This window comes from Eutrema salsugineum, unplaced genomic scaffold, assembly GCF_000478725.1.
Source record: "Eutrema salsugineum unplaced genomic scaffold, Eutsalg1_0 scaffold_2, whole genome shotgun sequence".
Classification (NCBI taxonomy): Eukaryota; Viridiplantae; Streptophyta; class Magnoliopsida; order Brassicales; family Brassicaceae; genus Eutrema; species Eutrema salsugineum.
Window position 1 is genome coordinate 11,322,821 of NW_006256829.1, and position 26,703 is coordinate 11,349,523.

The window sequence follows — 26,703 nt, forward strand, 5'->3', positions numbered from 1 at the left end:
CTGGTGGAACATGCAAAAAATCCACCTGCTGAGAAGGAAAAAAGGGGACGCAGCCTTGCACCGACCCAGGTTTCACCCTACCTTGGTAACTCAGTGGTGAGACGCATCATGGACCCAGCAGGTCCCCCTCCTTGGAGGTATGATCCTTTTGAAGCGGTGGACAGTCGAATACTGGATAATCTAACCCGCTACGTAGCTTTTGAAGCGTAAGTCAGTTTTAAATTTCCATGGTAGACTTACTTGTTTGATTTGGTAGACCTATTTGTTTTATATAGTAGACTTATTAGGTATGTTGGTAGACTTACTTCGGAGTCTGGTATGTCTATGTCATTTTTCAGGGAAAAACAGTTGCAGTGTCCATATGCAGGAGGAGAATTTTACCTGACACTAATGACCCCTAAAGAAAGCTGGCCTAGAAAGGAGTATGGGTGGTTGCATGATCAGGTATGTGGTCGTATCAGTCACCCGATCTTAGTTTCAAAAGGTTTGGTAGACTTTGGAAATTGTTTGGTAGACTTTGGAAACTTAATGATAGAATTACTTTGGTAGACTTTTAGTAACAAATGGTAGATTTAGTCATTATGTTTGGTAGACTTGTATTCTATTATGTAGTAACAAATGGTAGATTTTGTCAATATGTTTGGTAGACTTGTATCTTTTATGTTTGGTAGACTTATATAAATTTGGTTATAAAGCTGGTTGGTAGACTTATATAAATTTGTTTCATTACCTAATGCAGCATATCGTAAAAGGATTAAACATGTTCCGGCAACGGTCTATGCGGTATCCATCTCCTTACAAAGGGGGAAGAGTTGCTTTCCTTGATCCTATCTTTTGTCGAGTTTGGTGTGGAGACTATCGAAACAAATTTCTACCAAACGAGAAGAGTTGGCTATTCAGTGATGGTTATTTGGACGTTGCCAACGGTCACTACGACCATTACTTGCCTACACACAAGAAATGGGGGACAGATGTTGATTTCGTGTATATCGCCCACAACGTGAACAACGAACATTGGGTAGCCGTTGAGGTCGACATTCCCAAAAAAAAGATCCGAGTGTTTGATTGCATTCCAGATTTATACAGAAAAGGCGAGGTGGAGGAGTCTGTGAAGCCCTACGCGAGGATGATTCCGCTGTTGTTGAAACATATGGCACCACCGGAGCTCAAGAAGGGTATGAAGGAGGGGCAGTTTCATATCTACATGTATAAAACCGCGGCACTAAACAGACAGACAAGTGCAATGCAGCTCTGTAGATTTGGTATTTTTATTTGGTAGACTTTTAACTAATTATCGGGTACTTGTTATCAGGTGATTGTGGCGTCTTTACTTTGAAGACCATCGAGTGTTTGGGCTTTGTGCCATAAATGGGACCAGCTGAAAGATAGCAACATGCCTCTCATTCGTATGAAATACGCAGCTGAGATTTTTGATGAGGTACATGAAGCAGAAGAATCCCGGATGTCTGATCCTAACCCTCGAAGTTTATTTGATGACAAGTACGGTTTACAGACAGACTCCGCTAACTGAGATCTTCGTTTGGTAGACCTTTGGGATCTGAGATCGTTTTTTGGTAGATTTAATACTCAGATCCAAACTAATTGGTAGACATTTGGTATCGGATGTTGTATTTTGGCCGATTTATTACTCATAGTCAGCCTCTTTGGTGGTCTTTTGGAATTTAGACGTCGCTTGTGTTTTGGAATTTGTTGTGTTTTGGCCGATTTATTACTCATAGCCAGCCTCTTTGGTGGTCTTTGGAATTTAGACGTCGCTTGTGTTTTGGAATTTAAAGCGAATCGCCCATGGCTGTAAAAAGAACCTGCTTTGTAGATTTATAACATGACTGGTAGATTTATTCCATGAATGGTAGATTTATAACATGATTGGTAGATTTATTGCAGTATTGGTAGATTTATAGCATGATTGGTAGATTTATTATTGTAAAATAGTAGAGTTTAGGTAAAACAAGTTCCAGATTTACAAGTACATAAAACAAGGTTTTCAAGCGGATTATTGCAGTCTATAATAGTACAAATACAAGGTTTTCGATTTGTCAACTAAGCTCGACAAGTTAGGCGATTATGTCCGCCTTGGCCACAGTTACCACATTTGGGGATCTTCCGAGGACGTTTACTCGCCATGGCGGCCTCGAACGCACCCTTAATCCGAATTTTCTTTGGCCTGTCAGGTCGGTTGCGAACATCAGGCGGGAGACAAATTTTGGTTGCTACTTCATCTGGCACAGGGAGTGCTACGTCTCTTGGCATCACACTAACAGCATACGCTTGTTGCAAGTAACTAGTGTGGTAGTAATGATGGCAAAGAGAGATCGGCGACAACTTCCTCCTATCGACGGCGGCTATGGCATGTACGCAAGGAATTTTATCCAAATCAAACCGTCGACAAGTACATGTTTTCTCCGTTAAATTGACAACATGTGCAGATGTTGTGCCTAAAACCTCTGCACGATGCTGATCAATCTCTTGCACAGGTAAGAGTTTAGCATCTTCAACTCTAGCCTGTCGGCAAGGAATTATTCATAAGTTATATAAGTCTACCACATAGAAGTAATAACTCTACCAAATAATTTAAAGTCTACTAAATAGCAGAGATAAGTGTGCCAAGTCTACCAAATAATAGAAAGTCTACCTAATAGCAGATACAAGTCTACCAAATAATAGAAAGTCTACAAGGTAAAGTAGTGACTACCTCCAGCAACTTTTCAACGCCCGTTGTTAGAGTGGTAGCCATGTTATTGGCATTCACACGTCTTTTAGCAAACCACCTGGTCAGGAGACTCCTTATATCATCCACTAGTCCTACGATAGGCTTACCTCTTGCAGCAGATAACACCTTGTTTAATGACTCCGCTATGTTGCTAGTGGTGAAATTGTACCTATCACCTTGGAAGTGTACACGACTCCACATACAAATATCTGCCTTCACCAAGTATGCATGCAGTGCAGGATTTGCCTCTTGAATCTGAGCAAAAAGGGCATTGAACTCGAGAAGTCTATAAGCAGTGGCAGCCTTCTTAACAAGCTTGAATGTTTCAGCGCCTCTGAATTTCACCATAATGTTCTTATGGAGATGATATGTACAAATACCCCGACTAGCAAGAGGATAAACCTTCCCTATAGCATTTCCTATGGATTTATGCCTATCAGAAATAATGGCAAGTCCTTCATCATCAGGAATAACACGGTGTAGTTGTGTAAAAAACCATTCCCAAGACTCATCGTTCTCAGTATCAACAACAGCAAAGGCTACGGGAAAAATGTTGAAGTTTCCATCTTGCGTGGTGGCGAGTAGTAGGGTACCTTTGTATTTTCCATGTAAAAACGTACCGTCGACCACTACCACTTTCCTCATGAAGGGAAACCCCTGTATGCTTGCGCCAAATGAGAGGAACATAAATTTGAATCTATCTTCCTCATCAACTTCTAGCTTGATTAGTGTACCCGGATTTGCTCGCCGAATCATATATAAGTATGAAGGCAGATCTTCATAACCACTTTCAGACGTCCCTGATACTAGTTCTCGAGCATACTTTAGGGCCCGATGTGCTTTCCAATAGTCAACCTTATAATGAGAAATAATATAGTGACGTCTACGAAATAAGATAATAACTCTACCACAAAAATTATAACTCTACCATGGTAGATAATAACTCTACCAAATAAAGTATATAAGTCTACCAAATAAATTATATAAGTCTACCAATTGAGCTAATAACTCTACCAAAAATTAAAAAAAGTCTACAAATTGAGCTAATAACTCTACCAAAAAATAAATAGTCTACCAATTGAGCGAATAACTCTACCAAAATAATAAAAGTCTACTCAAAGAGATAATAACTCTACCAAAGAAATAATATAACTCTACCACATACCTTTATACTATATCGTTTGGTCAGAGCTTCGGCGACGTGATTTGGTAAGACTTTTGGGCCAACACCGCCGACGAAGTCCTTATATAGACGGCCTAGAACCTCATGGGTTGCATGGCGGGTGCGTTGTGATCGCACAGTCACAGAACACGTGTGTTCTCGAGTATAAGTTTTAACCCAAAAACATTTGCTGCTCCCAACAGTTGAAGCGCGAACCCTCCATTTGCAACCATCTACCCAACACTTAACAGTTAGCAATTTCTTACTCGAATGATCGACATTGTAGTCGAATTTGTGAGCAATGGAAAGAATTTTGAGTCGCATCTCGAAGTCCTCTTTTGTTTCATAACGCTGGCCAACGGCTAAGTCTAAAGATGAAAGCTCTAGACTTTGAAAGTCGGGAATTGTAGTCAGTCCCCTTTTCTTCGGTGGTAGATTTAGCGACTCCTCCTCATCTGAACTTTCACCATTTGGACGTTTCTCACGTCTTCCGTACTCTTCGTCATCGGAACTTGCACCATCAGGATCTTCACATCCATCAAATCTGGTTGACAAATCCTCTTCTTCATCATGCATTTCTTCGTCTTGTCCAACTTCGACACCTTCTTGCGGACGATCTTGGCGCACTTGTTCTTCAGGGACTAGACTAGGACATGCATCTCGATCTTCGTCTTCATCAACAACTCCCTTCTGAACTTTTTCTTTGATCTCAACACATAAACGAACCGTTTCGTTTTCGTTCTGGAATTGATGCAAAAAACTCTGCAGCTGTCTTGAATTACCAACAAACACAGGAGGTGTATCCAGAGGTAATTTCCGCCGGACTTCAGACGACAACATATAGCTGAACTGAAGCTCATAAAGATGTTGATCCAACCCAAAATCTTCATATGCGATTTCAACCAAATCGGCAAATGACGTTTTGCGGTCTATCCCTATAAAACTACATCTCCTGGACTGATCTACGATGAAGACCCACCTCGTTTTCTTTAAAACCCAGTTACCACAAACCAAAACAACTTGATCCATGAATATAAAAGTGGATAAGAGGCAGAAGATCGAAGTAGAAGGAAAAAATCAAGAGTTATCCCAAGTTTAACAGCTCGACGGCGAAACCTAGAGGTTGAAGATGGACTCTGGTTTTGTTCCGTACTTTAGACAATACATACAGGGCAAAAAAGTAAAATCGCACTGCCCGATAACTAAGTCTACCACATTGATATTGAATCTAACAATTTACAAACAAATCTACCATATAGGTTACTAAGTCTACCATTAATAAAACATATGTACTTGTAATGTTTATATCTCTACCAACTAAAGTACAGTACATTTAAGCAGGTGGAAAACCAGTACAAGTCTGTTTCCTTATGTTTAGTAGATTTATATTAAGTCGAATGGTAGACTTATATTATATTGTTGGTAGATTTGTTGTAAAAGACTTGTCATGTTCCCAATTTCAGTCGAACGAATGGTAGACTTATATTATATTGTTGGTAGATTTGTTGTAAAAGACTTGTCATGTCCCCAATTTCAGTCGAACGAATGGTAGACTTACTATTATTTTTGGTAGATTTGTTATAATTAATAGCTTTCGAAATGAATAACACATAAATCTACTTAACACAACATAAATAACACAACATAACTTCATAAGTCTACTTCATAATAAAAACAAATCTACTTAACTAAACAGAAGTCTTTTTGACGACTACTGATGCAATCAACGTGGCCAATCCATAGCAAACGACGGTACTACCCACCAGAAATTGGCACTCCAATTTCCAGAAGCAGGATTCACAAAGTTGATCCCCATACGTCTCTAGCAGGTATTCATCTCCCATCCATTGCATGTCTGGTACTTTGAGACAACCACAAATCCTTGTAGTTAAAGACTTTTTATAAGCCTCGAAAATCATTTCCACCAGTTCCTCGGGCTTCTGGAAATTGAACGCAGGCATGAAGATCTTTTCCATTGCCAATCTCATTTGCTTTGCATCTTCCCGGGAGAGAACTTTGACAGAGTTGAATACCTCTGATGTGCCATCCATGGTTAGATGTAACATAGTGTGGCAGTACTTACCCATGAGAAATCCGTTGTCTGATGCCATTCGAATGAGATCACACCCTGCTTGGAGGTTATGTTCGAAGAAAATCAGCGATAAACCTCTTCGCAATTGTGCGGATGGATTTCCTGCCGCCAAGCACCGTCTGAAGAATGCACCGACCCTTCCGTGAACATCCCACCTCCACGGCAACATAATGTTGATTAAATCAACATTCCTAAGAAAACCCGCTTCGTTTGAGATGTTGTTAAGTGTTTTGGACGAAACTTTTGCAAGACAAAGATCCGCATACGAGTTTGAAGATATTTTCAACAATATCTCGTACAAAAGATCAGAAGGAAGCGACTCGAGATTCGCCATAGGGTTTAGAGGGATGGGAAATGAATCGTCTAGGTTTAGGGAATTTATAGAGAACTCACATGAGAACTCGAAGCGACTCGAGTCAATAGAAGTTCTCGAAATCGAAGCGACTCGAGTCAATAGAAGTTCTCGAAATCGATGCGACTGTTCGTTGGAAAATGCATAAGTCTACCATATGCGACGGTTCGTTGGTAACGGTTTATGGTTACCGTTACCATAAGTCTACCATATGGAAGAAAATTGCAAGAGGTACAACACTGAAACCATAAGTCTACCAAACAGTAGGTTTTTTTGTAGATAGAACAATTCTTTTGGACAAAAAAATAATTTTACTCCATAAAGTCAAATGTCTGCCAAACATTAAATACTAAGTCTACCTCAACCATGACAAATAACTCTACCATATAAACAAATCTACAATAAGCATGTCATATGTCTACCAGATCAAGGTTAACTCTGTAAATACCAAACTTAATTAATCTACCACATTGTTATTTCAACAAGTCTACCATACGGCAGATAAGTCTACCAGATTACATAAACTCTACCAAACATACAAACAAATCTACCAACATCTTGTAAGTCTACTTCATGTCATTATTAATCTACCACAAATCAGAATGAAATTTTTTAAAAATATAAGTCTACCACAAAACAAATAAATCTACCAACAGTTTTTAAGTCTACCTCATGTAACATATAGTCTACCACTAACCGGAATGAATTTTAACTGAATTAAATCTACCACAAGTCAAACAAATCTACCTCAAAAGCGAAAACTCTACCAATTATATATAACTCTACCATGAAACAGATAAGTCTACCGCACGTATTGACAACTTTTTTCACATAAATCTACCGCTAAAGGAAATAAGTCTACCAACTCAGAAAATAAATCTACTTCATTGTCAATAAATCTACCGAAAAAGTCAACTATGCGAGAAAGTCAACGTTTTTGTTAACAAGTCTACCAAAACTTTTGACAAGTCTACCATTCATAACAACAAATCTACCGAAACATAATAAATCTACCTCTCATCGTCAAAACTCTACCAAGAAAAGTCTACCAACATTTAAAAACTCTACCAACTCTTGAATAAATCTACCATCGTCCTAATAACTCTACCAACAAAATTTCTGCGTTGACCAAAATTTTATAAGTCTACCACAAAGTTTGGTAGACTTATGAAATTTTTAGCGCCAGAATCTGCCTACGTGGCATTAAAAAAGTAATGGCATTTTCGTAATAAGGTTTTTTTCAACAAAGGCCAAAAGGGTGTTTTGGGTATGCTAGGTTAGTTTTGTAAAAAAAATAAAAGTGCGTCGAACCAGTAATATAGATACTTTCTAAGGTTAGTGTAGTAATCTTCCCTAAAATTAATCTTAAACGAAGCTATTCGAAGTGTGGTTTTCTCACATTTACCATTGATGGATGGATTTTTCGAAACGCATGGACTTTTCTTGTCATGTACCATTCGATCATCTTGTAAGAGAACAATAACATTTTGTGTTAACAGGGATATTCTTTCCTCGGTCAACCTATCATTTGCACCAACACTTACCGCCTCCGTAAAACGGACTTGTATACTTCCTTTAGGCAATCTTCACCGTTAGAAAGCGACGACTAATATTTTTGTGAGATTGACCGGAGAACCAAGAATGGAAGGGAATTGAGGTGTGGCCTGTACCTCAGCTAGCATCCACGTCAATAGAGTAGTGGCACACACAGTCACGAGTGGAGAGAAGCGTTTGGAGTCCTACCTCCCTTTCCACTTGTTGTTCATTATTTTTATTTTGATAGAAGAGAGTGAGCTGATTATGGTATCAAAAGGATTATATAATTTTGTAGTGTAACTCAAGTTGAACATTTACAATATAAGTTACATTTTAAGAATCGTCCGTTATGTCAACCTTGTGTCTTTACAAAGAAAATTAACCACGTTGAAGTTGATAAGTTTGGATCAAACGATTCAAATCAGTCTTCGTTCTCAGAAGCATTTGTTTTGATTCAAACCCAAAAATAGAGTAGAAAATCGAAATAAATACCAGCGGTTAACTAAAGAACCATTCAGTTTAGACTGGATGGAACCTTCCGGTTTATCCAAATACTTTTCTTACTGATTATCCCACATCGGTTACATTAGTCAGAGACACTGAACCAAATGGACTATAAATAAGAATCAGAGCTTGTCTAGGAAACCCACGGAACCGTGCAGCGATAACATAGCGAACTATTCTTTCGCCTTTTACTAAAGAATTCTGATAGTATATCTTCCTCTCACAATTGACCATTTATTTATTAAGTAGGTTATCTGATGTATATGGACTTGTCTTTTGTCCTGCACCGTTCGATTAATTCGGCTCAACGGAAACCATTATCATCTTCTGATGGCATTACTCTTGGTTTAAGTGTTGATGGAAATGTCTTCAAGCCTGGATGAGTTAAATTGATAATACACAAAATTGTTACAGTTCAAATGAGCCGACCAAGACTGATGTGATAAAAGAGAAGCTTAGGCAAACAAAAGCATACATCTCTATCTTTTGGGTAACTTCTAATGAAATCTGTGAATATAAGTTTTATACAAACATAGTACTATTACGAGTAGTCAAGTATAGGTTTACAAATGTCGATATGCATTTTCGTAAACTAACTCTGTCCCACATTGAAAACATTTCAAAACTGAAGCCCATTACCATTGATTACAAGTGGTTTAAAGGAAGACAAAAAGCGAATCACAATCTGATTTTGGCACAATTGAGTAAAATATTTGTGAAACAATTAGATGTTGTATATATTCAAAAAAACGGATTGTTGCCTTGGTGATGAAGCTGTGTCCATTTGCATTAATAAAAGCATATGCCTATAGACTAAGCAGTATCTTCAAAGTTATCGGATTACACTCGATAATTATATATGGTATAAATTAGGTTATACATTGTTAAAGTTCGGAGGTTGAACATTGTCTCTCGTTACAAACTTATCTTCAAGTGAAAACCTTAGAGTCCGTAAAAGTTACAACCCATGAACGCTTTTCGTTAAGTCAAGCTAAGTCCTTAATCCCACATTGGAAGTACTAGTCACGTTGATAGGTCTGGTTTAGATATATATAAAAAGATGCTTTCGATTTATGAAACTCATGAGGTTCTAACCGTGGCGCGTCTACTGCTGGTTGAAAACTACCCACTCCCCTCTTAGGCCTAATTAAGCTTGTGCTTGGTTTTAGTGAATTTCTGAAAGGGTTCCCGTTAGGATAAAACCTTACAATTTTCTTAGTTCAATAATTTTTGTTATAAATTCTTGCAATAAGACCAATGAGAAGGAATCCTTTTTCTTTTTGACGCAGAATTATGTGGCTTCGGAACTTGAGAGAGACCGTTGGTGTTAAGCCTTAGCCTTAATTAATCTTGGTGGAACATCTATGATCGTGCGATCATAAAGTGTTAATGGTCTATGATTTGAGTTTCTAACACTATATTATATTTTTGAATGGTATGAAAATAGAGAGAAATTCATTGAGACACTTGAACTCTTTAAATAAATGAAGTAAAAGTTGTAATAATCTTAATTTAAAAGTATTTTCCATGATAGTTTCCATTAGTAACTTCAATTGTGCGTAGGCGTGGCTGCATCGATGCGTAAACAACTCTCTGTTAGAAGAGGAGGGAAGCATATGTTGGCCACATTTTGCATCCACGATTAGATTCGATAAGAGTAGTGCTTTTGGATTCTATATACATTCTCTGGTGCCTAAAGAAGCAAACAATTTATACATAAACATAACGAATGAATACGCTAAATTTAGTCTGAGGGTTACAGTTTGAGAGTCATTCGTTATGACAATATACGAATCAAGCTTGTAATTTAAGTGTTACAAGTAGAGTTACTCAAGTTGTAGTCTTTAACAAAAAAAAATCAAATAAATATCGTTGACTGCAGGATCAAAAATGGGCTGAATCTTTAAAGCCCATAACTCACCAAATCATGTCCGGTTTTGTCTTTTTTCTTTGTTGCTGATACGGTAACATCTCGTCACGTGTTTGCACTTACCAGGCGGCTATACTTTCCCAGTCACTTCGTTGGCTAATAGCCACCACGAGGAGTAACCCACCAATACGTGGTTTGTATTTATTAACCAAAATACGTAAACACACATAGTAAACAGAAACAAAAATAAAAACTTGATAAAGAAATTTTGATAGAAAAAGAAGTACAAAAAAATGGGTGATTCTGGATCGATGAGTATTGTGATGTATCCGTGGCTAGCCTTTGGCCACATGACTCCTTTTCTTCACCTCTCCAACAAGCTCGCAGAGAAAGGTCACAAGATCGTTTTCTTGCTCCCCAAGAAAGCCCTAAGCCAGCTCGAACCTTTTAATCTCTACCCAAATCTCATAACTTTTCACACCATCTCCATCCCTCAGGTCAAAGGGCTCCCTCTCGGTGCAGAGACAAACTCCGACGTCCCCTTTTTCTTGACCCATTTGCTTGCAGTTGCAATGAACCAAACCCAACCAGAGGTCGATACTATTCTCCGTACAATCAAACCCAACTTGGTTTTTTACGATTCCGCCTATTGGATACCGGAAATTGCTAAACCGGTCGGTGCTAAAACGGTTTGCTACAACATTGTGAGCGCTGCTTCGATCGCGTTGTCTCTTGTCCCTGCCGCCGAGCGTGAGCTCACTGATGGGAAGGAAATATCTTTGGAGGAGTTGGCTAGGTCACCTCTAGGTTATCCATCTTCAAAAGTCATCTTGCTTGCGCACGAAGCAAAAAACCTAAGGTTCGTGTGGAAGAGGCACGAGGAGATTGGTTCGTTTTTCGATGGGAAAGTTACAGCGATGAGAAACTGCGACGCAATCGCTATAAGGACTTGCCGTGAGACAGAAGGCAAATTCTGCGATTACATCGCTAGCCAATACAGCAAACCGGTTTACTTAACCGGACCTGTTCTCCCTGGATCCAAACTGAATCAGGCCTCGTTAGAGCCTCGATGGGCGGATTGGTTAGCAAAATTCAACCCCGGTTCGGTTGTTTTCTGCGCTTTTGGTAGCCAACCCGTTGTAGACAAGATAGATCAGTTTCAAGAACTCTGTTTAGGGCTTGAATCAACCGGTTTACCGTTTCTTGTAGCGATCAAGCCTCCTTCTGGTGTACAAACCGTCGAGGAAGCGTTACCGGAAGGGTTCGAAGAGAGGGTTAAAGGACGTGGCATTGTGTACGGAGGTTGGATTCAGCAACCCTTGGTGTTGAACCATCCATCAGTAGGATGTTTCGTTAGCCATTGCGGGTTTGGATCGATGTGGGAGTCTTTGATGAGTGATTGTCAGGTCGTTTTGGTGCCGCAGCACGGTGAGCAGATATTGAACGCGAGGCTTATGACGAAAGAGATGGAGGTGGCGGTGGAGGTTGAGAGGGAAGAGAATGGTTGGTTCTCGCGGCGGAGCTTGGAGGTTGCTGTGAAGAGTGTGATGGAGGAAGGTAGTGAGGTTGGTGAGAAAGTGAGGAAGAATCATGAGAAGTGGAGATGTGTTTTGAGTGACTCTGGTTTTGCTGATGGTTATATTGATAAGTTTGAACAGAACTTGATTAATCTTGTGAAATCATGATTCATGAATGATTGTATATTTGGATTTGGGTTGGTTCAATTCGGTTTGGTTTGGTTTAATTCAAATTTTGATTTGGATTGAGATAGATTGTTAAGCACACTGCATGCTCTTGCACATGCAAGTCCCATATGATTAGCTGATTAAGGGAATTATTTCTGGAAGCTAATTATTATATTTTACATTTTTACTGTCATTATTCATTTATTAAGTTACTACAAAATTCAAATTTTAGAGTATTAATTTTTTCTATCATTAATAACAGTTAAAGCTATATTATTTAATTTTAAGGCATCTACATTAGTATTTAACGATTAAACTAGGTGTTAGCCCGCACCTTGTGCAGGCTTAGAGATTTTGATGTTATAAATGAAAAATTGAAAATAATTAAAATAACTATTTAAGATATATATATATATATATCCAAAATTAAAGACAAAAATATTACTAAATAAGTAATTGAACTTACAGACCAATTGAACTAAGAGGTGTTTTTCATCTCCACATAATTGTTTTTGATCTTTTTTTCCTCTTATTTATCTTTCAGTTTTTCTTATCGTCTTTTTCTTATATTTTTTTTCATCATCTTCTACATTTATCTCTTCTTCTTCTTTCACGACTTTTTTTTAGTTTTCTCTCATTTTCGTTTATTTCTTTGTCTATCTCCTTTTCATTCTATATGTATTTTCTTACTTTTTATTCTTTAATTTTTTTTATCACATCTTATTCTTCTTCACTGTTTTCTACATATTTTTCTCATCTTTTTCCTATTCTACTTATTCTTCTTCTTCTTCATCACCTTCGTATTCTTCGTTCTCTCCGACTTGATATTTTTCTTATTTTCCTTCGTCTTTTATATCAATCAAATACATGTACTGGAAAACTTTAACTCTCTCTCTCTTTCCCCTCCATGCATCCCTCCCTATCATTCTCTCTCTCTCCCTCTCTTTCTCTTTCAATATTTCTCTCTCATTCTCTCCCTTCCCCCTTTTTCCTAAACTATATATATATATATCATAAGATTTAGATCACTACATTTATAGTACGACGTGTTTCAAATATAATAAAATAAGAACACAGAAACTACAAACTAACATAGATTTAATATCATGTCCGTATAAGGTTATGTCCGTATAAGGTTTAACTCTCTCTACCATATCATGTCCGTATAAGGTTATGTCTGTATAAGGTTTAACTCTCTTCTTCTTCTTCTTCTCCTTCTTCTTCCTCTTTTGATTTGTTTTACTCTTCTTCATATTCTTTATCTTTTGGTTTAGTTATTCTTCATATTTTTTCTTATTCTTTTTTTTTCTTCTTTTTCAGTCTCCAATTTTAAGGCTTTTGTTTTTTTTTGCTGCCCCAAATTCTTCATCTTATTTTTCTTCATATTTTCTTTCTTCTTCATCTTGACTTGTACTTTTTGTTTTCTTCATCTTCTTTTTCCTCATATTTTTATTCTTCTTCGTTCTTCATCGTCTTTGACTTGTACTTTTTTTTTATTCTTCTTCCTCTTATATATCTTTTAATCTTATTCCTCACCCTTCTCTTTCATATTCATCATTATCTTTGACTTCTTCTTCATCATCTTCGTATTCTCTCAGTTCTTCTTTTTTTTTTTAATTTTTATTAGCCTTGTTTATTCTCTACTTCTTATGCCTTTTCCCATTTCCTCTTCTTTTACTTTGTTTTCTTCATCTTTCATTTTTTTTCTTCCGGTTCCTTCATTAACACCAACATCTTTTTTCTTATCTTTATTCTTCTTTACTGTTTCATGTTCTCATCTGCTTCTTATTCTCCATGCATGGTTTTATTCAAATTCATCTTTTTTTGAGTTCTTATCATCAACTACATCTTCTTCTTTATACTTCTACTTTAAAGTTGTAAGAATTATAGGTGAATAAAAGTAATAGCAATAGATATGATTTATCAGGAAAAAATATATGTACGTTATATAACAATAAATAACAATTATGAATGAGTAAAAATAAGAACAATACATAAATTATTAATTAGCAAAAACTAATCAAAAATCTGTTTAATCGTTTATTTTTATTGATGATTATCAAATCTAGAAAGTACATTAGAGAAAGTAATTAAAATCCAAACAAAACGAAAAATCTAAGAAGTTTATAATTAAGGAAAAAAATCAAAGACAATGCAAAGAATTGACGAAACTTATACTAAAAAACATTGAATGAATCTCCAAACACAAAAGGGATTCATCATAGAACATGCATAACAAAGCAGTGTACATCATTCGAAGAGAGGAGTGGGAACCCATTGGCCTTCCTCATAGTTAGCTTCGATATACTCGGTATCATCGTGAATTAAACCCAAATCACAACAAGCATATTTGAAAGTAGGGTGGACAACATCATTAATTGTTTTTATATCCATATAAAAACATGGATGGCGAACGACATGCAATGAAACTCTCAAGTAGTAGGCTTCACCAGCGCTAGAGTTACAGTTGGCTATAATACTCGGTCTAGAGTTGCCGCAAAGACGGAGATGCCATTGACATTTTTACGATCCCAAATTTAATTGATCGGAAATTCAGAATACATATACGATATGGCTTTAGGATAGTCATAATTACACTTCAAACAACCTGTAAATTTATCGTTGTAAACATCAGCAGAAAAATGTTCATATTCTGTAAAAACGATTGAAGATGGAGGCAGGTGATATGGCAAAATCTGGGATCACAGAGGGGACGATTGCTAGTCGCTTCAGAAAATTCATAAAATTTTTGAAAGAAAAAACTATTAGGCAATATATTCACATAAGAAGAACGTCTAGAAGCAGAAAAAAAAACATTTAAAGCACGAATTGAATATAAAAAAGGTAATTTTTATTTACCTGACAATACTATTGTAAGGCGAGAGATGAAATATTCAATCAGCGAAGTATGAACTATAAAAAATAGTAGGTTGTCATTACGGAAATGCAAAAATAATAGTATATATCAATTTAAAAAAAAGACGTGGATGATTTTTTTTTTAAATGCTAGACCTTAGAAGACGGACGTTGTATGTCAGAAATAATGAAAACTGAGAGGAGTATATATAACATGATGGATACGCTATAATTTAAGTTAGTATCGGCTTTGATATCGGTGGCCCATAACCAAAATCAATGGCTAGTTTTAAGGCATCTACATCAGTATTTAAAGATTAAATTTTATTTGTATATCTCAAAATTGTAAATTAAATAAAGTTTCTTAATTCTAATATTATGGTTAAGAAAATACATTACAAAAAATTAAAAAATCTCTATTAACAAAAAAAAACCAACATGATATTAAAATTTACGTTATCACTATTTAAGTTACAAATTTAATTTATTATCTATCAAAAAATTATATGCTACTTATGTTAATATACTTAATCTTAAGGGTTTTCACGTAGAATTTTAAAAACTAATAATTATGATTTAATATTCATCTAAATTTTTTTCACATATGCAAAATATATTTTCACATAATTTCATGTAATATATTATGCGAAAATGATAGAAAAAATATATTTTGTATATTCAACTTGCAATTGCCATAGATTAATGTGGAAGTTCTTAGTTTTGAGTTGTTCAATTTGTTATTTCATTTTTCTAAATTTGTATGTATTAAATTGTACTTGTTTTGTCTACTTAATTATAATTAGAAGAAGTGAGAATGAATATGATGAAACTGAATATAATCATACAAAAATCATTAAAATAAATAAATATGATATATTCATTGAAAAAACAGATATAACAAGATAAAAATGAACATGATGAAAAAAAAAATTTATTCTTATTAGAAAAGATGATGTATAATCATTAAAAAATTATTCAAAAGTTTACACAATCAATTGACATAAATATGTTTAATTGTTAAGCATGATTCATGCAAGACTCAAACATTTCTCAGCGGAACCACCAGCTTCGATTGGACTCTTCTTCATTCGTCTTTTCCATTTCAATCGCTTCACTCAAACACTTAGTGGACTTAGAAATCAACAATGCTTTTTCCAACTCATCCTCTTTCACGAAGGTATGGAGGAGAGCCAACGTCTGAGGAGTCCAAGGTGTAGTCTTCTTTGTTTCCACTTTCACGTCCTCCACCACCACCAGAGGAGTTTTGTTCTTCGCCGAATGAAGCTTCCCTGGGCTGTTCGCTGGGCCTTGTTATTGTCCTTCTTCCTATCTTTACTATTCGTCCTAGTCACAGTCTCCGTCTCCATTGCTACAGAGGAAATCGTCACCTTTTCCACCTTTTCGGCCTTTTCCACCTTTTCTGCTGTCTTTTTCGCTGCCGCTGCTGCAAGAAGCCGTAGAATGTGGGATATACTCAATGTGATTATTAGCTCAAATATTACAATAACCCAACATGTATTTACTATACAAAAAAATGAAAGAAGGTATATCAAAATTACGTTGGTCAATAATTGTGCACTTAGTTTTGTAAGGCAATATAATTGTAGGATCATTAGTTTCTTATACGATCCTTCAAACATGTTCAATCAAATCTCTGTAAGAATTTGTGGTTTTTGCAGATGGTTATATTGACTCTGGTTTTTCAGATGGTTATATTGATAAGTTTGAACAGAACTTGATTAATCTTGTGAAATCATGATTCATGAATGATTGAATATTTGGATTTGGGTCGGTTTAATTCGGTTTGGTTTGGTTTAATTTGAATTTCGATTTGGATTGAGATAGATTGTTAAGCACACTGCATGCTCTTTGTAAGTCCCATATGATTAGCTGATTAAGGGCATTATTTCTGGAAGCTAATTATTATATTTTACATTTTTACTGTCATTGTTCATTTATTAAGTTACTACAAAATACAATTTTTAGAATATTAATTTTAACATTTCTATCTTGTAACAAAAAAAAAGGAAATCACAAATCTTCTATTATTAATTGAGAATGACATTTTAAAAAAGACTTTTGTCCCATGTGTTTTTTAATATAGTATTTTTGACCTAATTATAATCTTTGTTTCTCATAATTCTTTTGTTTCCAACTCAATCTCTGATTTAAAACTTTTGAAGAATATTTGAAAAATAAAGGTGGATATCATGACTTTGCAAAACAAATACCAAGTTGTTGTTAGTCTAACGAGAGTGTTGTAATCGACTCAAAAGTTAATTATTCGTTTTTTTTTATCATTCCTATTATTTATGCGAAGGAAGGTTATTGGGAGTTGGATTTATAAAGATTTTGGTTAATTTTAAAAGTCATGAGATTAGTCAAATCTTCAAGAGTTTTATTGGATTTGTAAAATTTTCAGAGGGTTTGTCGTTTTAGACAATTTACAAAATATTTTTACTGTGACAGATTTTAAGAATCTAAGGGATTTTATGCACTATTTTGAAAAAAAAAAGATTTATGAGTTAAATTATAAAGAATCTTTATCCCAATAAGGCAATAACAATATATTTTAATAGAATTATAGAATCATTAAAATACAAACTTTTTGAATAACAATGAATTTTGATTAGATTATAAATATCATTAAACCAATAACAATGTATTTTTAAAATGTTATAATTTGTTTACGAATAATAGTGAAATCTATTAAGAATATAAAAATCCACAAATCAATAATCATAAAATCTTAAACTCTAAAAATCTTCATAAATCTTATTCATACATAGTTTTCTTTTCATCACTGATAGAGTTAATTTAATTATGCTAATTGCAAAATGCACTATATAACATTATATATTACAATTTTATCTCTTTACTGTTATGAAAATAGTTTTATTTCTATATATCGATATAGTTTACACCAATGTAATATATTTGTTTCAGAATTTTAAGTTTTTATTGTCTATACTACCTAGTTTTAATTATTGCATTGAAATTGAAAATACATCCTAATCTTAAGGAAATTGCAAAGAGCATGACATTTTGGGAAGTTAAACTGCAAAGATCATGACATTCCATGCTTATCTTGACATATACACTTTCTGATTATTGCTATTAATTTTGTGTAATTATGCAGTAGATTAGGGGCTAATTCCCGGAAATCTACAAGAAAAAATCATAGATCCTAAATTACTTAAAAATAGATTTTAATACGAACTTAAAGATTTGGCATATTCGTAACAAACTTGAATCATTCAATTACTATACTCTCCTGGTCCGCAGCAACTGAAATCATATAAACAAAAACACGAGAACTCCAAGAACAAGATTAGAAGAAAAACAGGGGAACATAAACAGAAATGGGATCAAAGTTTCACGCTTTTATGTTCCCATGGTTTGGTTTTGGTCACATGACTGCATTTCTGCATCTGGCTAATAAACTAGCTGAGAAAGGACACAAAATCACCTTCTTGCTACCCAAGAAAGCTCTGAAGCAACTTGAACCTCTCAATCTGTTCCCAAATCGCATCGTCTTTGACACTATTACCGTTCCTTCTGTGGAAGGACTCCCTGCCGGAGCCGAGACAACCTCCGATATCCCGATCTCCTTAGGGAGTTTCCTCGCTTCGGCTATGGATCGAACACGCAATCAGGTCAAAGAAAGGGTTTCCATGAGTAAACCGGATCTCATTTTCTTCGATTTTGCTCATTGGATTCCGGAAATAGCTAGAGAGTATGGCGCCAAGAGTGTGAATTTCGTAACGATTTCTGCAGCATGTGTAGCAATCTCATTTTCTCCGGGTCGTAGTCCAGATGACTTAGCTGTTCCTCCGCCGGGATATCCTTCGTCCAAGGTGTTGCTTCGAGGGCAAGAAACCAATTCCTTGTCGTTCCTCTCTTATCCATTTGGTGATGGAACTACGTTTTACGAACGGATCATGACAGGGCTTACACACTGCGATGTCATTTCGATAAGGACTTGCCAAGAAATGGAAGGAAAATTCTGCGATTTCATTGAAAGCCAATTTCAAAGAAAAGTTCTCTTGACAGGTCCAATGCTTCCTGATCCGGACAATAGTAAACCACTAGATGAGCAACGGAGTCACTGGCTGAGACAATTTGAACCAGAATCAGTAGTATATTGTGCATTGGGCAGCCAAATCATTCTTGAAAAGGATCAGTTCCAAGAACTCTGTTTAGGAATGGAGCTCACCGGTTTACCATTTCTTGTTGCGGTCAAGCCACCAAAAGGCGCATCGACAATCCAAGAAGCCTTACCAAAAGGGTTCGAAGAGAGGGTTAAGGGACGTGGAGTTGTTTGGGGAGGATGGGTGCAGCAACCATTGATATTGGCTCATCCATCAATAGGCTGCTTTGTGAGCCATTGTGGCTTCGGGTCAATGTGGGAGTCTCTTGTGAATGACTGCCAAATTGTTTTTATTCCACATTTGGGTGAACAAATATTCAACACCAGGCTGATGAGCGAGGAACTCGAGGTCTCGGTGGAGGTTAAAAGAGAGGAAACAGGATGGTTTTCGAAGGAGAGCTTGAGCGGTGCGATCAGGTCTGTGATGGACAAAGACAGCGAGCTAGGGAACCTAGTGAGGAGGAACCACGCCAAATGGAAAGAGTCTATTGTTAGTAGTGGACTAATGAATGGCTATGTCAATAACTTTATAGAAGCATTGGAGAAACTAGTCTAGAAGAGAAAAAAATCAATATAAAGTACTTATAAATAAACTTGGTTAGCCACATTGACGTCATATATATACTCATATGGGTGGACTTTTATGCTAATTCGATTCGACCAAATATGTATACTGTCTCTTAACTTGTGTTATGTCGTGTTGGTCGAGGCATATCGTGGTATGTTTAATGCTTTCACGTGTTTTTAAGCGAGAAAAGCGTTCGGATTTTCAATCATTCATTTTGTATGAGAATATTGGAAAATCCAACCTATTAGAGGATGACAACGAGGAGTTACAACTTACAATATAGAATTAACAGGAAAATAAATATGGACAGTGGGTTGAAGAACGTAAGTAACGTGAATCAACATTATGGGTTAGGATTTTGCAAATCAAATTCTTAACAAAACCCTAAAATCGCATTTTTCTGTCAAAGTGATTTGGGGAAACTCTGATAAATGCATTCCGAAAATAGAATGAGATTATCTTTATAAAAGGAAAATTTAATCAGTGTTAATGCGATATTTGATGTAGCATATCTCGCATTAATGTTGCAAAACTTTGTCGAACTGTTTAGGAGTTAATGTTTATTGACATGAATAAATCTGCAAATCTAAAACGGAAAATATGAAATATGGAAAACTGGTTATAATGAATATGTAAAATGGAAAATATCTCTCTCTATATATATATACACTTAATATATATAATATATTCATTAGTAGTGGACTAATAAATGTTATGTCAATAACTTTATAAAAGCATTGGAGAAACTACTCTAGAAGAGAAGATACATCAATAAAATTACTTTTAATAATCTTGGTTAGCCACAATGACGTCATATGGGTGGACTTTTATGCTAATTCGATTCGAGCAAATATGTATAACGAATCGGCCTGTTGGATCTCTTAACTTGTACGTGTCGTGTTGATCGTGGCATATCGTAGGATGCTTGATGCTTTCACGTGTTTCCAAGCGAGGAAAGTGTTAGGATTTTTTAATAAATTCAATGTCTTCGATACTCATAAAGTCATGTTTTATGAGAAGATCGGAAAATTCAACCTATTAGAGGATGACAACGAGGAGTTACAATACAGAGTTAACAGGAAAAATATATGGACAGAAAGAACATAAAAAAAGTGACTTAGCATTATTGGTTAGGTAGGTGGCTAAAATTATCGTATGGAGTACGTAGTAGGTGGATGCTCTTATTATACGTACCCGCATGGCCACACATATAATAAATTACGTATCCGTCAACAGACAAGAACAGCCAATTAAAGCAATGGTTAACCAAAAGACCTTAAATATCTGATTGTTTAGCTTTCTGTTCTGACAATTTTCGTAGAAGAAATGGACTCAAAGTTTCATGCGTTTATGTTTCCGTGGTTTGCTTTTGGTCATATGATTCCTTATATGCATCTAGCCAACAAATTAGCCGAGACAGGTCACATGATCACTTTCTTGCTGCCCAAGAAAGCTCAGAAGCAACTTGAACATCTCAGTCTCTTCCCAGACAACATAGTCTTTCATCATATTACTATCCGTCCCGTAGATGGCCTTCCTGTTGGCACTGAGACAGCCTCAGATATCCCAACCTCCTCAAGGAAGTACCTATCCGAAGCTATGGATCTCACACGGGATCAGGTCGAATCTGCTGTTCTTGCTCTGAAACCAGACTTGATCTTCTTCGATTTTGTCTACTGGGTTCCTGAAATGGCAAAACAGTTTAGAGTAAAGAGTGTGACTTACCATGTCGTATCTGCAGCAGGTATAGCTATGGTTCTTGCTCCTGATGCCGAGTTAGGTGGTGCTCCTCCACAAAGTTATCCTTCATCGAAGGTTGTCTTGAGTGGACACGATGCTCGCGTTTACTTGCTCTTCACGAGTTCTTACAAGAGGCTTTTTGACCGACTCAACACTGGTCTTATGGCCTGCGATGTCATTTCTATAAGGACATGTAAAGAAGTGGAAGGTAAATTCTGTGATTTTATTGAACGTCATTGTCGGAAGAAAGTTCTCTTGACGGGTCCAATGTTCCCTGAGCCAGACAAGACTAAACCACTTGGAGATCAATGGAGCCAGTGGCTCAGCTGGTTCGAACCAGGGGATCAGTAGTGTTTTGTTCATTGGGAAGCCAAGTCGTTTTAGAGAATGATCAATTCGAAGAACTTTGCTTGGGGATGGAGCTAACGGGTTTACCGTTTTTAGTGGTTGTTAAGCCACCAAGAGACGTATCAACAATCCAAGAAGCGCTACCAAAAAGGTTCGAAGAGCGGGTTAAGGGACGTGGAGTGGTTTGGGGAGGATGGGTGGAGCAACCATTGCCATTGATACTGTCTCATCCATCAATAGGTTGTTTTGTGAACCATTGTGGGTCCGAGTCAATGTGGGAGTCTCTAGTGAGTGATTGCCAAATAGTATTTATTCCACAGTTGGCTGATCAGATTCTTACCACGAGATTGCTGACCGAGGAACTTAAAGTCTCTGTAAAGGTGGAAAGAGAAGAAGAAACAGGATGGTTTTTACCACCTTTTGACTTCTTATGAAGTGTTTTTGCTTGAATATACGCGGTCTTAATGGAGATGCCAGTCTTTCATCGGTAAAAAGATGGATTTTATCTAATAGGCTTTTAGTAGGCAGTTTTTTGGAAACTCGTGTGAAGCAGCACAATTTAGAAGAGCTTATGCATCGCAACTTTCAGGCGTGGAGTTACGATTCGAATCATCTTGAGGCGGATGATAATGGAAGAATTATTGTCATATGGAACACCCTTCTGTCTGTTTTTACGTATTTGAAGACAGATCAGCTAATGCTTTGTGGTATTTTCAATCCCTCAACCAATCAATCTTTTACAGTGGCGTTTGTCTATGCGAGGAACTTGAGTATTCAAAGGAGACCCCTGTGGAATCTTATCTCCGAGCTTGCTTCGTCTCCGCTTCTTCAGAATTCTCCGTGGATTGTCTTGGGAGATCTCAACCAAGTCTTGTCTTTGGCGGAAACCTATTCCCTATCTCCGGCTACGATCTCTCTTCAAGGTATGGGTGACCTTCAGCGATGCATCTCTGAGTCGGGGTTGTTCGATCTTTCAAATAGAGGTTGCTTCTTCACTTGGACAAACAAGAGCCCCTCCAACCCGAAGGCAAGAAAACTGGATAGGGCATTGATAAATGAAGCATGGCAAGACGTTTTTCCAACCTCCAATGCCCTTTTCGACGCTCTTGGAAACTCGGATCACTGTCCATGTCTGGTTACAATCTCTGATTCCGGTTCTAGAAGGAAAGCAAGGTTCAATTTCTTCCCATTCTTTTCATCTCATCCTGATTATCCAGCCTTGATGCAATCTGCCTGGCATTGTCCTCTCATTCAAGGGAGTTCCATGTTTGCTCTTTATCAACGGCTTAGAGCCGCCAAACTTTGTTGCAAGGCTCTAAACAGGAACAGCTTTAGCAACATTCAGGTTCGGACTAAGGAAGCTTTTAAAAACCTGGAAGACATTCAACGTGAAGTTCTTATTAATCCAACTCCTGCGTTGTTCGAAGCAGAACGATCAGCAAAAGATGCTTGGCACCTTCTTGCTTCGGCTGAGGAAAATTTTTTCAGAGCAAAATCCAGAATCCGTTGGTGTGCTGAAGGCGATGCTAATACGGGTTTTTTCCACAAATCAGTAGTGGCAAACTTATCTAGAAACTCCATACATTTCCTGCGTGATGATCTAGACGTCAAAGTGACAGACCCGAGTCTTATGAAGCAGATGATTACTCAGTATTATTCTAATTTTCTGGGGACAGTTAATTCTGAAGTCCAGCCTTACTCGGTAAATCATATTAAGAGCATCCATCCCTTTCGTTGTTCTCCTCCGTTGGCTGATAGTCTCTCACGTATTCCCTCCGACGAGGATATTAGAGCTGCAGTTTTTGCCTTGCCAAAGAATAAGGCCCCTGGGCCGGATGGGTTCACGGTCGAGTTCTTCACTTCTTCATGGGATTTGGTGGGGAAGGATCTGATCCTTGCTGTCAAAGACTTTTTTGTTTCCTCTATTATGCTTCGCCAAGTAAATGCAACGGTCATAACGCTCATCCCTAAAGTACCAGGTGCTTGTCGCCTTGGGGATTTCCGGCCCATATCCTTATGCAACACCGTATATAAGGTCATCTCTCATATTTTGGGTTTGCGCCTCAAGAGTTTTTCCTCAGTGGCTGTTCAGCGAAACCAAGCTGGGTTTGTGAAAGGAAGATTGCTTTGCGAAAACATCCTTTTAGCGGCGGAGTTAGTTACAGATTTTCACAAGGATGGACCTACATCTAGAGGCTGTCTTCAAGTTGATCTCACTAAAGCCTATGATAATGTCGACTGGGGCTTTTTATTGAATATCCTTAATGCCTTCGAGCTTCCCCAAGCCTTCATCACGTGGATTAAGGTGTGCATCTCGTCACCCTTCTATTCTGTGGCTATGAATGGAGAGTTAGCTAGGTTTTTCCCTGGAAAGAAAGGTCTCAGACAAGGCGATCCTATCTCCTCCTCTTTGTTTGTACTGGTGATGGATATTTTAGCAAAGGATCTAGACATCGCTGCTCTTTCAAATCTATTCTCGCCCCATCCTTTGCGTTTGGATCCCTTGATAACGCATTTGAGTTTTGCTGACGATGTGCTCATCTTTTTTGATGGTTCAGAGGAATCTCTTGGAGGTATTCTCAGCGTTTTAGACTCCTTCTAATTGGTCTCAGGATTGGCATTAAACCTCCGGAAATCTTGCTTGTTTTTGGATGGGAATAATTTGGCTTCCTCTATCACCTTGGCTACTCGTTTTGGGTTGCAAAGAGGATCACTGCCAGTAAGATATCTTGGTTTACCGCTTATGCCTCACAAGCTAAGCCCCCAAGATTATCAGCCCCTAATTGATAGAGTGCATGCTCGAATTTCCGCTTGGCCAGTAAAGCGTTTGTCCTTTGCCGGGCGGTTGCAACTTATCCAGTCGGTTTTATCGAGCATAATTCATTTTTGGGCAGCTATTTTCCCCTTGCCTAAGGGGTGCATCGATTCACTTGAAAGAATGCTTAATGCGTTCCTTTGGAGTGGTGCGCCTAGTTCCGCTCGTATGGCGAAGATTGCGTGGTTCTCTGTTTGCTCTCCAAAGATATCCGGTGGATTGGGTCTTCGAGGTTTACAGAGCATATGTCAGGTTTATGGGTTAAAGTTGATCTGGCTGCTTTTCTCGTCAAATGATTCTTTATGGGTAGCCTGGGTTAACAAGATGATTATCAGAGACAGGCTGTTTTGGCACTCGGATTTTCAGCATTATGGGAGTCGGATTTGGAAAAGACTTCTGAAGCTGAGAGATTTAGCCCGCCCCTTCTTGTTTTGTCAAATTACAAATGGTAATCGCGCCCTGTTTTGGTATGATAACTGGACCTCCCTGGGTCCTCTTATCTCCATCACAGGCGCAAATAGGCCTCGAGTTTCTGGCATCCATTCCTCCGCGAAGGTTTCATCTGTTTTCATTAACGGTTCGTGGAGTATCTCTAGGGGACGGCACCCGATTTTAGTTTTGCTACGTAATTGCATGCTTTCAACTGTCCCGGATGATTCGGCCCTTCAAGATGACTTTTACCTTTGGCGCAACTCCGAGTCAGAACCGCCGGGAAAGTTCTCTACACAAAAAACATTGAAGGCGCTTAATCCTTCTCCTCCTTCGGTGAATTGGTTCTCTTGTGTTTGGTTCAAGGAGAGGATTCCAAAGCATGCTTTCGTTTTTTGGGTTCTCATGCGGGACAGGCTAACTACAAGAGACAAGCTTCGTCATTGGGGGTTAGATGTTCCAGAAATTTGTCTCCTTTGCAATGCTGCTTCGGAAAGTAAGTATCATCTCTTTTTTTACTGCTCTTATTCCTCGGAGGTGTGGCTCGCCTTCTTCAGGCATGATTCCCTGTCTCCTCCTTCTTCTTTCACCGATATTGTCAATTGGGTTAAAACCGCTTCAAGTATTGCAAAGGTCAACTCCATTCTGAAGCTCATCCTCCAGGCCGTGGTTTATTTCTTGTGGAAAGAGAGAAACTCTCGTCTTCATTCATCGACCCTGAGGACTTCTTCCATCCTAATCAAGGATATTCAACTTCTAATCAGAGCCAAGCTGGCGGGTCTAGATCGAGCACATCTTCTGAAAAAGTCTATCCCAAGAACCGCCGCCTCCATCCCAAGAGATTATGAGTCCTTCATCCACACCTGGTTTCGTTTTTTCCAGTAGTAATATTATCCTTCCTTTCGTCGCTTGTAGCGACCTTGCTGCTTCACTTGAGTTTCTTTTTAATCTCTGCTTTTTAGCCTCTTTTTTCCTTCTGATGTAATCTTTAAATGATGTCCAGTTGTTGGGAGGATGGAAATGAAATGAAATGATTTTTCAAAAAAAAAAAAAAAAAAAAAAAAAAAACAGGATGGGTTTCGAAGGAGAGCTTGAGAGACGCGGTTATGTCTGTGATGGACAAAGATAGTGAGCTAGGGAACCTAGTGAGAAGGAACCATATCGAATTGAAGGAGATTTTGGTTAGTCCTGGATTATTGAGTGGTTATGTTGAGAAGTTTATAGAAGCACTGCAGAATCTAGTCTTCAATACAAATCTTGAATGATAAAAAACATACAAATCATTTCTGTTCTGAGGAACTTTATAAGAAGATCGCGAAGAAGACAAATCAAATTGAGTGTGAGCTAAAAAATTCTCAAGGCAAAAGCAAAGAAAATTGCTCTATGTGCTGTTAAATGCTTTCCAATTCAGTCGAAAAATATTGCGCATTTCTATGGTTTTAATGTTATTAACTTATTATTGCGCATTTCTCTTTGGGAATAAACTCTTTTGTGTGGGAATGGTCTGTATTTTGGGAATAAACCGCACAAAAATCGGTTGGACCCCAACTATGCGTTTGTGTAGGAATGGCCTAGCACTTTCTTGAACATGGTATAATTGTAATCAGTAAACTGATGCGAATAAACCGAGACAAGACGGTTAGACCGAACCGGAGATATATATATATATATTGTCTCTTTGACTCTTCTTTATCTACGTTCAGTTAATCATTAATAATGGAGATTGGAATTTCTTGTGTTTAGGAGCACCCATCTCCACTTTTCCACTTTTCCTTGTTTTTATGAATCTATGATTTCAGATTCTTGTATGATTTTCCTATTTAAGAAAAGAAAAGCCAAAAAATAAAGGCATAGTATCTGCTAAA

General features: G+C 37.4%; 4 protein-coding genes and 1 pseudogene across 6 annotated transcripts; 4 read left to right on the forward strand and 1 right to left on the reverse strand.

The window, feature by feature from the left end:
• The first annotated feature begins 25 nt into the window (after positions 1 to 25).
• On the forward strand, positions 26 to 1,354 carry LOC112086804. Of its 2 annotated transcripts, XM_024156676.1 has the most exons (4): positions 26 to 206; positions 339 to 444; positions 740 to 1,206; positions 1,313 to 1,354. In XM_024156676.1, the coding sequence occupies exons 1-4, from the start codon at positions 109 to 111 to the stop codon at positions 1,314 to 1,316; spliced, it is 675 nt and encodes a 224-aa protein (XP_024012444.1). In that variant the 5' UTR covers positions 26 to 108; the 3' UTR covers positions 1,317 to 1,354. The 2 variants fall into 2 exon arrangements, with proteins under 2 accessions (XP_024012444.1, XP_024012443.1); XM_024156675.1 differs by lacking the exon at positions 1,313 to 1,354 and having other exon boundaries at positions 740 to 1,287.
• A 707-nt stretch (positions 1,355 to 2,061) lies between these two features.
• On the reverse strand, positions 2,062 to 4,922 carry LOC112086486. The gene is made up of 3 exons (XM_024155439.1): positions 3,897 to 4,922; positions 2,714 to 3,586; positions 2,062 to 2,523 (listed from the first exon to the last, which is right to left on the reverse strand). The coding sequence occupies exons 1-3, from the start codon at positions 4,920 to 4,922 to the stop codon at positions 2,062 to 2,064; spliced, it is 2,361 nt and encodes a 786-aa protein (XP_024011207.1).
• A 5,574-nt stretch (positions 4,923 to 10,496) lies between these two features.
• Positions 10,497 to 12,053, forward strand: LOC18017572 (anthocyanidin 3-O-glucoside 2'''-O-xylosyltransferase). The gene has a single exon (XM_006401569.2). It carries the CDS (start codon positions 10,541 to 10,543, stop codon positions 11,930 to 11,932), a length of 1,392 nt encoding a protein of 463 aa, XP_006401632.1. The 5' UTR covers positions 10,497 to 10,540; the 3' UTR covers positions 11,933 to 12,053.
• A 6,097-nt stretch (positions 12,054 to 18,150) lies between these two features.
• On the forward strand, positions 18,151 to 19,494 carry LOC18017573 (UDP-glycosyltransferase 79B6). Of its 2 annotated transcripts, XM_024156517.1 has the most exons (2): positions 18,151 to 18,785; positions 18,861 to 19,494. In XM_024156517.1, exons 1-2 carry the CDS (start codon positions 18,151 to 18,153, stop codon positions 19,492 to 19,494), a joined length of 1,269 nt encoding a protein of 422 aa, XP_024012285.1. The 2 variants fall into 2 exon arrangements, with proteins under 2 accessions (XP_024012285.1, XP_006401633.1); XM_006401570.1 differs by having other exon boundaries at positions 18,151 to 19,494.
• A 1,338-nt stretch (positions 19,495 to 20,832) lies between these two features.
• On the forward strand, positions 20,833 to 26,103 carry LOC18017574 (annotated as a pseudogene).
• Positions 26,104 to 26,703: the final 600 nt, after the last annotated feature.